Raw genomic sequence first — 16,273 nt, forward strand, 5'->3', positions numbered from 1 at the left:
AGTGCCTAGCACCCAGGCTCAGTGAGCCCCAGGCTCTCAGAAGACACATTGTGAGTGAAGGTGACTCTCCAGGTGTCCAGAAGTCCCTGGGACCTTTTCAGGCCTCCAGGTTCGGGAGTTGTCACCGTTGCTGGTGCAAGTCCAGGGTTTATGAGAAGGGTAATCTTTTCTCTGTCCCTTCATCCCACTGCCGTGCCCGGGAAGAGGGCTTCAAACCATATTTCCTGGGCTCTCTTAGCTCTTCAATCCCTTCTGCTGGGTGTAACCCTGTCCCAGGAGGCTGGACCTGGCGAGGGTCAGTAGTGTATTCACTGTCTCACAAAGCAAGACCCTATCAATGACTGGGACAGGGCCTTATGCACCTTCCCTAACCACTGAGCCCATCCACTCAAGATGGGAGCCTGGAATTCCAACAACGGAAGAACAGTGAGCGCCTATCTCCCATCTCCCAAAAGATGCCTGGAGTTCTTAATACAAACCTGCCCTCCACACCTGCACATCTGCCCAGGGTCCTGCCAGCAGCACAGACCCATTGTTTGATTTCACACAAGTGCATACGAATGAACACACACACTCACACGCTCTCCTCACTCTGCTCTGCAGCCCCTGCATGAATACCTTCAAGGCCAGAAAATCACTGCCTCCTCGTGCAACTGCTTTCATCCCTGGATAATCTCAGCAGTGAATGCGTTCCTGTCCATACTGAGCCAAAATTCACCTCCCTATATCACTCCCCCGTTTTAACTCAGAAAGAGTTTAGAAACATAAGCATTCAATAAACAGCTACAGAAGGACAGCAAAGCTGCAGACCTCTTAGGATTTCTCCTGGCACTGGGAGTCTGCAGGTGCCTGTGGCTGGCTGCCCAGCTGTGGTCAGCCTGTCTAGCACAGGAAGGGATATAAGTTTTAACCCCTGATCCCAGTGCTCACCCCAGAGCAGCCTACTGGGAACTTTCTAGGGCCTGATGGATTCCCCTGGGGTCCTAAAGATGCCAAACCTGTAACCTTGGCTGGATTTTGGCTCCAACAAGGATCTGTCCGTGGTAAGAGTTCAGGGTCGTTTTGTAATCTTCAGAGGCCTTGCCTAGACTCTCTCCTGCTGTCCTGTGACGCTGGTGACATTCCAGGAATGCTCAGGCCACGTGAGGGGAGGAACCTGTGCCTGGAACTTTGATCAGCGCCAGGGCTGCTGGGTTCGTGCTGACCACTGACCACCTCAGAGGCCCTTCTGCTCCAGAGGAAGAGCCAGGGCAGCTGGTCCCCACCTGTCAGCCCCTCACGGTATGGTCACTACAAGGCTACAGGGGACATGGGGGCATGGGAGGAATCTGGGGTCCCAGCTCAGGGGCAGGAGATGGGCTGGCCACTTGTCCCAGATTTCAGAGCATATCCCCGACTCCAGGCAGGCTGCACCTCTGTGCCAGGGTAGGGGAAGTCCCTGAGGGCTGCTCAGCCAGGGTCGTGCTGCATTGGGGCTGGAGGCAGGTTGTGGCAGGGGAGTTCTGAGATGAGGGTGATCTGGTCCCTGTGCTCAGGGAGCTGCCAGTGAATGGGAAGGATAAGTAGTGTGACACATGTTCCACTTGGCCTGACGCCACCCTTGCTTATGTCTGTCCTTCTGGCATAAAGAGTCAGACACGGCTTAGTGACTGAGCAACAACAAAGTCACTAAGTCGTGACTGACTCTTTTGTAACCCCATGGACGGTAGCCTGACAGGCTCCTCTGTCCTTGGGATTTCTCAGGCAAGAATACCGGAGTGGGTCACCATTTCCTTCTCCAGGGGATCTTCCTGACCCAGGGATAGAACTCATGACTCCTGTATCGCAGGTGGATTCTTTGCCACTGAGCCATTAGGGAAGCCCATAATTATCAATAGCTCCTCTTTTATTCTCAGAAGTGTCCTGGTTTGGATGATAAAGTTGAAATAAAATGTGCATGTGGCTACCTTTTAGTCAAACATTTATTATATACCCTGCACTGTATTAAGTGCTTTATTATTTACCATCTAATTTAGCATATTGTCATCCAACTGAGTGCTAATTTTAATACCAAGGGATGGGCTATAACCAGGCAGTGGGAAATTGAGGCCTAGAGAAATGGAGTGAACTGCCCAATCCCACGCAGCCAGTAGGGAGTGATATCAGAATTTGCACACAGGGCGCAGTGCCAATAACGCCCCAATCCCTGAAGCAGGATGAAGACTAAGGCCCTAGATACAGGCTCACGAGAGCCGCAGACACATTCAGTTCCATTTGGCACCCAGGGCCTGAGCACCTATCTGTGCTCAACTTTGAGTCAGGTACTGGGGTGCACGGCCAGGTAAGGGATGCTGCGATCTCCAGACCTCTGCCTGTCCACCGCCATCCCAGAGGCTCCTAGTCAGGTGGTGCAACTGACTAGAAGGCAGAGAAGAAGGACCCTCATGGTCAATAGAAGACAAGTTCCTGAGGGACTCAAAGGAGATATAGGCAAGGAAGGCTTCCCAGAGGAAATGTGACTTATGCTGTCCCGCAGGATGGGGAGAGTGGGGACAGGGAGCGACAGGGAAAGGTCAGGGTGGGCCTTCTAAAGTGGAGGCGACTATGTAATCAAGGACCAGAGGTGGGGCCCATGGGGAGCATTTGTGGAAAGGAAAGTGCCAGGTTCACAACCTGCTCTTACTTCAGAATGTTCGTTCTCTTCAAGAAACTATAATGGAAAAGAATATACAAAAAAGAATATCTATATATGTCTGACTGAACCACTTTGCTATACAGCAGAGACTGGTACAACATTGTAAATCAACTATACTTCAATTTTTAAAAATTAAAAAAAAAGAAGCTATGACACAGTAGACAGACAAATTTCGTCGAGTCTCTGCAATGTAATTGCAAGGAAGGAAAGAATCAAGGAAGCACCTATTGTGTGCTTGGAACCATGCTTCATGTTTTATATGATTTTCTTAATAACGTTCACTCTTATGACAACAGTGATGCCTGTTTATTATTTTTTAAAGTTGAAAATATATGATTAAGCAAAAGGAAAAAATGAGAATCACCTGCAATTAATTCTGTTCGTCAGTGATAACTGCTGCAAATATGTTTGTGTATAATCTGAAGCCATTGAGTCACTTCGTTAACTTAGCCTCCAGTGTGGGTGGAAGGGTCTTATTATGAATAGCAAAGACATTTCTCTCTTATTACTCAGGATATTCCAAAGGTTTCTGGAGCTCTGTACCAGGAACCAAGAGGAAGACCAAATATATATTTATTATATCAGAGTATCACAAACCCATGGCCAATTATCTCATTTAATTGCCACAATAGCCCTAACAGTATGTAATGTGGGTTTTATTTTCACGACTGTTCTCTATTTACAAGTATGGAAACTGGGACTCTGAGGGATTACTTCACTGTGTGTTTTGGGGGGTGGGGGGCGGGGTTGGTTGGTGGGGAGGGGCCTGAGGCACGAGCCCAGCCCAGGTCCCCCAGCCTCAGCCACTTGGCTTATTTCTCTGGTTGAGAACAAAGGAGACAGGGGTCCCGGGAACCTGGGTGAGGCAGTCAGGGGCTCCAGATGAGCCTTGGAAGCCCTTTTTCTTGCCCCCAGATGTAGTGGAGCCCAAGGGCAAAATCCAACCGTGTTGGTGAGACAGCCCCTGATGTAGATATCCCAGTCAAGGGGCAAGCCCCTGGGGCTTTTTTTTGGGGGGGGGGGCTGGGCTCTGAGCTCCCATCACCCTCTGGAAGGAGTGAGGGTTGGCTTTGTGGTGGATGACACAGAAATGTACCAACACAAAAGCAATTTGAGAAGAGGGAAGAGTCCATGTGCAGCCAGTTACATCCCCCACCCTCAAAAAGCCAGGCTTCTGTGGCTTGCTGAAAGCATGGAACATTTTTGTGGGTATCTTGCTGCTCTCTGCACAAATGCAGAGGTGGTTTGTCAGGTGACAAGCTAGAATCTTCCGGCTGCTGCCCCACCGTCCCCTCTGGTGCCAGCCTCCGAGGTACCTAGGCAGGGATGTTCCCCGTCTCCTAAGTCCCTGGTGACCTGCTCTCAAGGGTGGTTTGGGGAAGGGGCCCAAGTCCAGGACATCCTGACCAGAGTCATCAGAATCCAAGCTCCACTAAACCAAGCACAAAACAGTGACCCATTTCCGCTGGCTGGGAGGAAAGAGCCAGAAAGTTTTTAAAGGGGCCTCTCTTGGGTCTACCAGTGAGGCGCTCGGATGATCCCATCCGTTTCTCCTTAGCTGACTCCTGTGGCTACTTCAGCCCAGAGCTGGGGCTGGCCTGAGCTCCTGTCACTGGGAGTCCTTTCTGTGCCTAGCTCTGGGTTGGGAGCTTTCAGTGCGTTTTCTTACTCAGTCCTCAGAACCCATGAGGAAGGTAGTGTTGAAGTTTGCTATTTTGAAGATAAAGAAATTGAAGCACAGAGAGTTTAAGTAATTTAGCCAAGGCCACACAACTAATAAAGGGGTGGAGATAAAATTTGAACCCAGACTGTCTGACATTAGAGCACAAACTCTTAGCCATTCTAGAGGGATGTGAGAGTGAGTCTTGGGCTGGGAGTGGATCATCAGTGTTTGGAAACCATCAGTGTTCTCACTGTGACTACTATCCTCCACTTCCTTCTGCCCCAATAGACTGGGGTACGAGGATCTTGCCCTGAAACTTTTGAGGCCCTGTTCTGGCTCTCCTTTTACCATGGCACCCCAAAGAGTGAGAAGTTTGCAAGATCAAAGGGATATGCCCAACCAGAGGTTTCAACCATATTTGAAACCCTGCTGCAGGGACCCAGGACCCAGGGCTTATGTGGGGCACATCCCAGCTTCATCTTCCCTAAGCCGACTCTTGTCATGGAAGTGCATGCCCGTAGGCTTGTGGGGTGCTGGGGCAACTGTGGGCTCTCTACTCACAGTACCGGAGAGAGTTGGGTGGGAAGAGGAGGGACCAGGCAGTAGGCCAGGTCCCTTGTTTATGTTCACTGTGGGTCTTGGGAATGTGAGGAGGGGTCTGCCTGTTCCAGGAGCCTTGTGGTGTCGCTGCAAGCACCTGGCTGAAAGCTCAGGCCACGGGAATAGATTCTGGCCTGCACTTCTTAACTATAGCTCCCAGTCGCTCTAGCTCTGGAAGCCCTGGTTTCCCTGTTCTGGGAGTGTCTCCATCTGCCAAGGATCATGATGAGAGCTCTAGGAGCTAGCAGGTGGGATTCGCCCCTTAGCTCAGCTCCCTATATCAGAGAGGCTTCCCCCACCTCCCCCAGCCATGCTTGAGCCTAAGCTGATTTGTTTACACTTGATTTTCTGTGCCTCTGATGCCATAGTTTTGACTCAAGTCTTGAATTCTCTAGTTATGTCTTCTTTTGGAAAATTATAAAGGGTATTATTTCCAAGTTACAGTGGGTTAGAAGTTAGAGGCACGGAGTGGGGTAGGTGGGGCACAGTCTCCCCATGACCCCTCGTTCACGGGCACCTCCTGCTTTGGTCACAGCTCTTCCAGCAGGAGCGATCAGGGAGACCAGATCTCGGTTCTAACCAAGGGCCCACTGTGGACCCCTGGGAGCCTGGCCTTTCTCTCTTGACGAAGCTGGCCAGATGGTCCCTGGGGACTTTGTGTCCATTCTAATGGGATTTCTCCCGGAAACTGCCCTTTGAGAAGCAAAGACTGAAGGGGTTAGCAGGAAGAGGCCCAGCATGTTGATAACATCACAGCATGTTACAGACAAGGATTGCTCCTCTCTTACCCTCTGGTTGGCAGGGGTGTAGGCAGGAGGGCTCAGGACCACGTTCATGCCTGGCTGTGGTCATTCTCTCCAGGCTGGAACCATTCTGGGAGACGCAGTTCTGCCCTAAATGCTGCTCATCCCAACTGTGGAGGAGTTGGTTCAAGAAACTCTAGCCAAGCCCACCGTGCGTCAACACTGTGCTGGATGCTGAGCATAGAGTGATGACTCTATGCTAGACAGCGATCACTCTATCTTCTCACAAAAAAGACAGCTGTGAGAATCCATTCTTCAGAGGACCATGCTAGGTTGCTAAGATGCGGCCAGGCGCCTCCTTCCTGGGGTCAGGGAAGCCTTCTGTGAGGATCCCCAGGGGTTTGTGTAGGAGTCGAGGGGCAGCCCAGGTGGCAGATATGAGTGGGTGAGTGGAGGCGACCATGGCTACCCCATCCTTCTTTAGCCAGGTCCTCTGCTTCTTATTTGTGTTCTGTGCATCCGATCTTGAGAGGATAAGTCTCAGGCTAAAGCTGAGCTCTGTAACTCTGGTCTGGGGGTGGGGGCGGTAGGACCAGGAGGCTTGTCCCTTTCCCTAGTGTGTCCTGCGTGGCAGTCTGGTGCCATCACTGTTAGAGACCTTCCTAACCTCTGTATAAAATCCACTTCCTGTGGCTTACATAGGAGCCTCCAGGGAGTTATGTGCTTTCTTAGGGAGAAATTGTTCCTTCTCTATTGATTAGGCAGAAAAATTCCTGGGAAAACTGAGGGTTATTGAGTGTCTGAATGGGAAGAGGTCTCAGGCGGCTTTTTGAAAGCACTGTGTTTGCTTGTGGAGCCCTTTGGCCCAAGCTGAATCTTGTGATGGAGAAGGCAGCCAGCAGAGGGCAGCAGAGAGGCAGCCAGCAAAGTGTGCTTGGGGCCTGCTGCCGCTGCTGTCGCTTCAGTCGCGTCCGACTCTGTGCGACCCCATAGATGGCAGCCCACTAGGTCCTCCGTCCCTGGGATTCTCCAGGCAAGAACACTGGAGTGGGTTGCCATTTCCTTCTCCAATGCATGAAAGTGAAAAGTGAAAGTGAAGTCGCTCAGTCGTATCCGACTCTTAGCGACCCCACGGACTGGAGCCCACCAGGCTCCTCTATCCCTGGGATTTTCCAGGCAAGAGTACTGGAGTGGGGTGCTCTTGCCTTCTCTGGTGCTTGGGGCCAAGGCTCCCCAAAAGGGAGCCAATTGAGCTCTTGGCTGAAGATAGGTAAACTGAAAAAAATTATGATTTATATTGTGTGAGGGTTATCTCTTTTTTCTGCCTTTCCTTCTTTCTGTCTTTAAATATATTCTATCCAAAGGGCATTTTGTTATTCCTCCTTTTTTTGGTGTTCAAATAATCTTTTCTGTAATGATGGTGGTTTGCACCCTTTAACGATAGTTAACACAGCTTATTAATTACACTTTCAGACACTGTCCTAAAATCTTTACCTATATTTACTCATTTAATCCTCCGATTATTCCAACATGGTTAGCACATGGTTATTGTTCTCATTTTACAGATAAGGAAGTTGAAACACACATCCAAGGGCACATAGCTAGAACACTGGAATGAGCTGGGATTCCAATGAACAGAACTTGAATCACTATGCGCCACCTACATGTTGATGTGGGTGGGAGCAATAGTGACCTGGTGGTGCAAACCCCATAATGAGGCAATTAAGACCCCGTTGGTCTTGTCATGTGAGAATGTGAGCCCAAAGCCCCTAAGTCATCCTGAAATCTGGAAACATTTAATGTGCTATTTCTCAGTGTCAATATGCCAACTAGTGGTTCATACATTAAAAAAAAAAAAAAATTGAGTGGCAAGGGAAATAGGATTATAAGCTGTATCACCAATTTGTGACCTGTGAATGGATACTGGCATTCAAAAAATTGTATATTTACTGAACTATAAACTTGGTTGCCTTCCCTTATTTAAAGCAAAACCCCCCCAAAAAAATACCTACGGGTCTGTAGAATATGCGCCTCTGGGACCTTCTTGTCCGCATAGTGTTGGAAAGTTTTGTGGGCTCCAAGGTGCTGGTGATGTGAGGGGAGCATTAAGTGCTGAAGAGAACACAGACTCATTTCAAGATAAGAGCCCATCATATCCCGTTGGCTGCTTTCAGCCTCAGCTATGCAAAGAGCTGATGGGAAGAACTCCTCATAATTAGGTTCTGGAATGTGCTGAGGTTTGGAAGCTCAGGAAAAGTTATGGTTTAAAAATTTCCAACTCAGGAATAATCTGCCCATATCTTACATATTATCTTAAAAATTCTGCAGTACCCATGGTCTCCTTTCATACCCTTCTTCCATGCCTTTTGGTCTTATTCCTACCTCTTTCCTTTTCACTGGTGGCTCAGATGGTAAAGTATCTGCCTGAAATGCAGGAGACCTGGGTTTGACCACTGGGTCAGGAAGATCCCCTGGAAAAGGAAATGGCAACCCACTCCAGTATTCTTGCCTGGAGAATCCCATGGATGGAGGAGCCTGGTGGGCTACAGTCCACGGGGTCGCAAAGAGTCGGACACGACTGAGTGACTTAATCGACTTCACTTTCACTTTTCACTTTCACTTTCCACCTCTTCCCTCCAATCTGGAAAGAACACGGCTAGTCCAGGAGACCAGGGTCTAGGTCCTGACAGTAACCCACAGGTGACAGCCTTGCTGTCAGGAGGTTAGAACTGTGGTCTTGCTGATCTTGCAAGGCTGCTGTGAGGCCCTATGAGAACAACTATCAGAAGCATAAGCAGGCTCCTGGCTCTCTGATGGGTGTGCTGGTCACTGGGCTGCCTGCCCTCGATGAAGGTGCTGCTTTTGTTTTTCTTTCCCATTCGGGTGTAGGAGATGCTGCCCAGAGCCTGGCTGTGCTGGGCCTGCCTCCTGCTCCTGGCCAGGCCCACCCTGCCCTGCCCCCAGGGCTGTGACTGCTTCATCCGGGAGGTGTTCTGCTCGGATGAGGGGCTCGCCGCCGTCCCACTGGACATCCCGCCACAAGCCACAAACATCATCTTTGTGGAGACCTCGTTCACTGTGGTGGGCTCCAGGGCCTTCAGCAGCAGCCCCAACCTGACCAAGGTGGTCTTCCTCAACACCCGGGTGTGCCACTTCAGGCCGGATGCCTTCGGGGGCCTTCCGGGGCTCCAGGATCTGGAGATCACCGGGGGCAACTTCTCCAACTTCAGCGCCGACATCTTCTCCAACCTGATCTCGCTGAGCAAGTTCACCCTCAATTTCAACATGCTGGAGGCTCTGCCCGAGGGCCTCTTCCAGCACATGGATGGCCTGGAGTCCCTCCAGCTGCAGGGCAACCGGCTCCAGACCCTGCCCCAGAGGCTTTTCCAGCCTCTGAGATGTCTTAAGACCCTCAACCTAGCACAGAACCTCCTGGCATACCTGCCCGAGGAGCTCTTCCATCCCCTTGGCCGCCTGCAGACCCTGAGGCTGAGCAACAACCAGCTGGCAAGTCTGCCCCGGGGGCTCTTCAGCCGTCTGGGCAGCCTGCAGGAACTCTTCCTAGATGGAAACTCCATCTCCGAGCTGCCCCCAGAAGTGTTCGCTCAGCTCTCCTGCCTGGAGAAGCTGTGGCTGCAGCACAATGCCATCGGTCACCTGCCTGGGTCTGTCTTCTCGGCCTTGCCCAACCTGACCTTCTTGAGCCTACAGGGCAATGCGCTGCAGACACTGCCTGCCGGCCTCTTCACCCAGTCCCCCGGCCTGGTCAGCCTGTCCCTGTCCCACAATCAGCTGGAGACAGTCCCCGAGGCAGCCTTTGCCAACCTGACCAGCCTTGGGTCCCTCATGCTCTCGCACAATGCCCTCACCCATCTGCCGGCCGGTGTGTTCAGAGGCCTCAAGGGGCTGGTCAAGCTCTACCTGAGCAGCAATAACCTGACGGTCCTGCACCCCGCCCTCTTCCAGAACCTGTCCAAGCTCGAGCTGCTCAGCCTCTCCAGGAATCTCCTGACCACGCTCCCTGAGGGCATCTTCGACACCAATGACAACCTGTTCAACCTGGCCCTGTATGGGAACCCCTGGCAGTGTGACTGCCACCTGGCCTATCTCTTTAGCTGGCTGTATCAGTACAGCGACCGGCTCTTCAACATCCAGACCTACTGTGCCGGCCCTGCCTACCTCAAGGGCCAGGTGGTGCCCGCGCTGAAGGAAGAGCAGTTGGTGTGCCCCATCACCCGGGACCACCTGGGCTTCCAGGCTGCTCCGGGGCCACAGGACAGGGAGCCAGGGGGCGCCTGGGATCTGGTTGCGGAGGAAAGGGCGGCCAGGAGCCGGTGCACCTACAGCAATCCCGAGGGAACCGTGGTGCTGGCCTGTGACAAGGCCCGGTGTCGCTGGCTGAACGTCCAGCTGTCCCCCAGGCAGGGCTCGGGCTCCCCAGGACTACCCATCAATGCCAGTCAGGAGTGGGACTTGAAGTCCAGCTGTGGCTCTGTGAGGGTCACTGTGTCCATTGAGGCTCTGGCAGGGGAGCCATAGGTGCAGGGCAGATGGACCAGGACCCTAGGCAGATGGCCTCTGAGCCCAACTGGGCAAGAGATGGTGAGGGGAGCTGAGCGGGTTCTTCAGATGCGAGGGGTGGAGTTGCATCTCCAAGGTGGAGGAGGGGGCGTGGCCGGCTCCACCACCCAGAGCCTCCTTCATTACCCTGGTCTCTGAGAATGATACCTAACAGGACCTTCTGCAAGCTTTGCAAAGCACCCATCAGAGCTGCGTTGTGGTCTGGAGAATAAAGTAATGCGGCTCCCCTGATGTTTTTCTGTTATTTAATACTCACCCCTGTCTCACCTCCACCCTGAGATACGAAGGCTCTGTTTCCCCAAAGTGGGGGCCAACCTCTCTTGACATCCAGTTCAAGAGCCAATGTCTGTTTCTTCTCCTCTGCCTCGAAACGTGGTGGGTTGTTTTTTTTTTTTAATTGAAGGATAACTGCTTTACAATATAATATCGTAGATTAATGCATATACATGGAATCTAGAAAGATGGTACTGATGAATCTGTTTGCAAGGCAGCAATGGAGATGCAGACATAGAGAACAGACCTACGGACAAGGTCACGGGGGGTGGGTAAGGAGAGGGTGAGACAAACAGAGAGAGGGGCATGGAAACATACACACTACCATATGGAAATGTGGTTTTAATTGATAAAAAGAAAAAGGGAGAGGATAAAAGCAGAGCTGACGAGAAAGGTGAGGGGTGGGGTAGAGCTCTGACTTGGTGTTGAGAAGGATTCAAGCTGTTCGCACCCACCTCCGGGGCGTCCAGGAGAAATCAGGTGACAGGGGCCCTGAGGAGGGTGAACGCCGTGGCTTTGCCTGCTCAGCTGATAGGATGGCTGCTCCCTGAGGAGCGAGCCAGGAGGGGCGGGGACGGATATCCTCCAGTTCTGAGGGTCTGCGCCTGTGAGACCCTCAGAACTGAAGTGAGAACTGTGAGTGAGGGTCTGCTCACTCACAGCGATGGTCCTCTCTCAGTTCTCAGGACACCACCCTCTTACCCAAGCCTGGCTGCACCCCCCACCAGTTTTCCCCTCACCTCCTGCATGCTGGTCGCCTTCGGGTTGGATGTCATTTGGGTTCCCTGGGTAGTCAGATCCTACCTCTATGCCGATGACCTCAAATCTCCATCTTTAAAAGAAATAATTTAATTAATTTATTTGTTTGTTTATTTTTGGCTGCACTGGGTCTTTGTTGCTGCATGGGCTTTCCTCTAGTTGCGGCGATTGGGGGCTACTCTCTAGTTGTCTCAAATCTCCGTCTTAGGCCTGGTGTTTGGCTCCATGGTGACATCTCTCTCTGCTCAGCAACTCGTGTTCTATCAGGACAGCCACACACACGTGTAAACCAGACTCTGTCCCCAGCTCCTCCAGGACCCCTGCCCCGCAAGTCACCAAGCCCAGGAGCTGGGAGTGGTCTCCAGCCTCTCCTCCCCTTAGTCCTCATGCCCAGCCTGTCACTGAGTGCCTCTGAGTGTCCTCTGTCCATATCTCCTTTCCTGTTCCCAGCCTGGAGAAGCTCTTGGTCTCCTTGGACTGAACCATGGCCCAGCCTCCTGCCCGGTTTCCCTGCCCACGCCTACAGCGTGGACAGGCTTGGCTGAAGCTCAGGGGTTGGGAGAAGAGAATCAGATGTAAGCAGGCTCTCCAGGAGCTCACGGTCTGATGGAAAAGAAAAGACAGGGGGTGTCTGGGATGAAAACACAAGCTCGATAGGGTGGGCGCCGAGCAGGTGCTGGAGAGTACAGGGGAGGCAGAGGTCAGACGAGCACAGACCTCTGGAAGCTGTGTTGGATCCCTGAGCCTTGAGATTGTGCAAGCAGAGCGTGAGCCAAGGGGTGGAGACAGGCGAGCGGTGAGGTCAGGGCTGAGGCCTCTGGAACAGGCTGGTTGGAAAGCAGACGGAAAGATAAGCAAGGCTGCAAAGCTAGCTGGAGTCTCGAGGGGCACAGCGAGCAGGCTGCATATTCATTATGGATGCCCAGCTGTTCCTGAAGAACTTTATGTAAAGGAAGGCTTATGCCTGTGAAGTCTGACAGCAAGAGGCAGGGGAAACAGTGAGGACTCCTGCCTGGCTTGGGCTGGGAGCCCCAAGGGTCAGGGGCGCCAAGGAGATAGAATGAAAAGTTGTCAGGACCTGAACAGTACCTACACAAATGGATTAAAAGACTGAAATGTGAATTACAGAAATGCAGATTCAAACAATACAGGCATTGCCTTGTACCCATTAATTTGAGAATTAATATTAATAATATGGAAATGAGAAATCAGGATCATGCTCAGTACAGATATAGTGGAGCCTCAGCGTGCCCCTGGCAGCCACTCCTCCCAGCACGGGAGACACCCTGAGGCAAAGAAAGGGTTTGGTGAGGGGGACAGGGATGGGGTGGGTACTAGAAGATGGGGGGGGTGCTGAGGGAGATATGTGGGGTGACTCTCAGTTTTCTCTTCTGGGAGATGGGGAGGACAGTGAAGCCACTGACCATGGGCCGGTGGAGTTTAAGGGGAAAGGAGGAACAAGATGCCAGCTTTAGGCAAAAAAGTACAACTTTGCCATCCTGTCCTGTCCAGTGATGCCCCTTTAAAAAGGCGTGCTTCCTGAGAGTCAAACCAATTAGTCTAAGGTGATGGAAGGTAGTCTGGCAGATTTACCAAAGGAATAGACTTTCCCAGATTCATTTGGTCCAGTTCTCCAAAGCATCTGGTTTAATAATAATCCTGACCAGCTCCTCCAAGGTTGGGGAACATTGCTTCCCCAGAAAGGAGGAGATCCTGAGTGACCGAGGGTCCCGTGGTGCTGGCCCCCAGTGCTTTTGTTTTCACTGCACTGGTCCAGGCTGCGCTGACCGCTGGCTTCCACCTGGTCGTGAGGGCCGCTGTCTGGGGAAAGGATGGCCACACCCAGCACACAGGAGACACATCACAGATCTCCATCAGAAGGATGCCCACTGAGCTACAGCTCCTGGTCCAAGTGGTCTTTATGTCTACTGCCAGGAATAAAGGAGCAAGATAATCAACCAGACATTTCTCTTAATTCTATTTCCGCCCACCACCCCCCCACCCCGCCCCCCGCCAAATATAACACTTTGTTAAGTTGAAATATAATAATCTTTCTCTGTGTTGAACGGTGCTGGGGAAATGGGGAAAAAGCACAGGCCAGTAGTCAGGGCAAGCTGTTTGCAGGCCTTTTAAGTTGGCTGAGCGAGACCAGAGTCACTATGCTCTTTGAGCAGGGTTGCCAGGGTTACAAATAAGCACACACATGCTGCATGGGACACACTTATACTAAAAAAAGGATTCTTAGTTTGTTTGAAATCCAAATTTAACTGGATATTTTATGAGGTGAGCCAACCACCTGATGAAGGTAAAGTAACAAAGGGGATGGAGGTGGGGGTTGGGGATTCGCTTCCGGGTTGGGGAGGTCAGGCCTGAGCCCGCAGTGGTGCAAGTCCTGACCACTGAGGGCCGCTAGCATCCTGAGGCTGGAGTTGACAGGAAGCAGGAGGTGCTGAGCATCCCCCAGACAGGGGTAAGCAGATCAGGAGACAGCTCTGAGTGTGCTGTGTACCCGGCGTCCTCGGTCCTGCTGCCTTCTTGGGAGGTGGTCCTGGTCTGGTGCCATAGTAGGGCTTTTTTTGATGGGTTCTGAAAAGAAATCAGGACACTTGACTCCTCCTTCCTCAACATTTGCCCTTTGGTAAGTCATGGCTCCTCTCTGGCCAGAAGAGGTTGGTTCTCAATGCTCAGTGAATCCTAGAATCACCTAGGGGAAGGCAAAAAACCAACAGGACCCCATTTACAGAATTGATGATTCAGTTGGCCTGGGGAGACCCAAATATCAGTTTCACACACACACACACACAAAACTCCTCCAGTGATTTAAATGCTCAGCCAGGCTTAAAAGCTCAGGGCTGGATTTTGCCCAGTTCTAGGTCTTCCACTCTCTATAGCTGCCCCAGGGCTGAGGAGCAAATGTATGCTTTGTCAGGCCCACCTGGTGAAATGCTCAGATGAACTCATGAGTGAAGCAAGCCACAAGGCCATGTGGCAAAATATCTCACCGGGTTTTTTTTCTTGTTGGTGCATTTTATTCTATGTAATCTTCAATGCTGTCAGGTTTTGGAGTGACAATAAGCTGGGTACGGGATGCCTTGTTTTCTTGCAGTACAAGGGTGGCTAAGTTCCTTCAAAATGCCTTCTTATAAGCAGAAGAGAGTCCTTGCGCCGATGCCTGCAAAGTTCCACAGTTCTTCAGTGATTCCCTACCACTTGCCAGCAAGGCCACCTTGGGCCAGTTACTGAAACCCTCTGCAGCTCGGTTCTCTCTTCCATACTGTTTACCATGGGGATAATAGTACCTATCTCATAGTCACTGGTGAAGATGAAATATTCATGTCGAGATCCCAGAAAAATGAGGTGGGGTAAGTTCTCAAAAATGTCATCTATTATCATTATTATTTCTAGGGAATTGTGAGGGATGTTGGCAGCGGGTAGGAAGGAACTGGATAGTTGCTTGGCCACCGCATTTGTTTCACCTGTATCCATTGGTATTTCTAGAGGATGTTAACACTGCTGTTTATATATCAAAATGATAATTATTGGGAATACTGGAAATGCCATTTTCAAAACTGTTCAGTGCTAACAGTGGATATTGGAAAACTGGATGGTTCTGCCAAAGATTAGACAATTTAGCACAGCAGTAGTCCAGTAATGAATTCTCCCTCACACTGTTTGCATCTCCCACTGCCTCTATCTCCCACTGCCTCCTGTTGCCTCCTGTTGCTTCTGTTAACAGTTCAACATCTCAGTTCAGTCTCTCAGTCATGTCCGACTCTTTGCAACCCCATGAATCGCAGCACGCCAGGCCTCCCTGTCCATCACCAACTCCCGGAGTTCACTCAAACTCACATCCATTGAGTCGGTGATGCCATCCAGCCATCTCATCCTCTGTCGTCCCCTTCTCCTCCTGCCCCCAATCCCTCCCAGCATCAGAGTCTTTTCCAATGAGTCAACTCTTCGCATGAGGTGGCCAAAGTACTGGAGTTTCAGCTTTAGCATCATTCCTTCCAAAGAACACCCAGGGCTGATCTCCTTTAGAATGGACTGGTTGGATCTCTTTGCAGTCCAAGGGACTCTCAAGAGTTTTCTCCAACACCACAGTTCAAAAGCATCAATTCTTCAGCACTCAGCTTTCTTCACAGTCCAACTCTCACATCCATACATGACCACTGGAAAAACCATAGCCTTGCCTAGATGGACCTTTGTTGGCAAAGTAATGTCTCTGCTTTTGAATATGCTATCTAGGTTGGTCACAACTTTCCTTCCAAGGAGTAAGCGTCTTTTAATTTCATGGCTGCAGTTACCATCTGCAGTGATTTTGGAGCCCAGAAAAATAAAGTCTGACACTGTTTCCACTGTTTCCCATCTATTTGCCATGAAGTGATGGGACCAGATGCCATGATCTTTGTTTTCTGAATGTTGAGCTTTAAGCCAACTTTTTCACTCTCCACTTTCACTTCCATCAAGAGGCTTTTTAGTTCCTCTTCACTTTCTGCCATAGGGGTGCTCTCATCTGCATATTTGAGGTTACTGATATTTCTCCCAACAATCTTGATTCCAGCTTGTGCTTCTTCCAGCCCAGCATTTCTCATGATGTACTCTGCACTGCATAGAAGTTAAATAAGCAGGGTGACAATATGCAGCCTTGACGTACTCCTTTTCCTATTTGGAACCAGTCTGTTGTTCCAAGTCCAGTTCTGACTGTTGCTTTCTGACCTGCATATAGGTTTCTCAAGAGGCAGGTCAGGTGGTCTGGTATTCCCATCCCTTTCAGAATTTTCCACAGTTTATTGTCATCCACACAGTCAAAGGCTTTGGTATAGTCAAGAAAGCAGAAATAGATGTTTTCCTGGAACTCTCTTGCTTTTTCGATGATCCAGCAGATGCTGGCAATTTGATCTCTGGTTCCTCTGCCTTTTCTAAAAGGTTTGTGAGAAGACGTTGAACATCTCACAAACCTTAAAAGGTTCCGATTCTGGG

General features: G+C 50.8%; 1 protein-coding gene across 1 annotated transcript; it reads left to right on the forward strand.

The window, feature by feature from the left end:
* The first annotated feature begins 1,148 nt into the window (after positions 1-1,148).
* On the forward strand, positions 1,149-10,492 carry CPN2 (carboxypeptidase N subunit 2). The gene is made up of 2 exons (XM_061412554.1): positions 1,149-1,281; positions 8,570-10,492. Exon 2 carries the CDS (start codon positions 8,573-8,575, stop codon positions 10,217-10,219), a length of 1,647 nt encoding a protein of 548 aa, XP_061268538.1. The 5' UTR covers positions 1,149-1,281; positions 8,570-8,572; the 3' UTR covers positions 10,220-10,492.
* The last annotated feature ends 5,781 nt before the right edge of the window (positions 10,493-16,273 follow it).

This window comes from Bos javanicus, chromosome 1, assembly GCF_032452875.1.
Source record: "Bos javanicus breed banteng chromosome 1, ARS-OSU_banteng_1.0, whole genome shotgun sequence".
Lineage (NCBI taxonomy): Eukaryota > Metazoa > Chordata > Mammalia > Artiodactyla > Bovidae > Bos > Bos javanicus.

Excerpts from the sequence above, each read along its gene's own strand:
- CPN2 (XM_061412554.1), top strand. The coding sequence starts at position 8,573 with ATGCTGCCCAGAGCCTGGCTGTGCTGGGCCTGCCTCCTGCTCCTGGCC.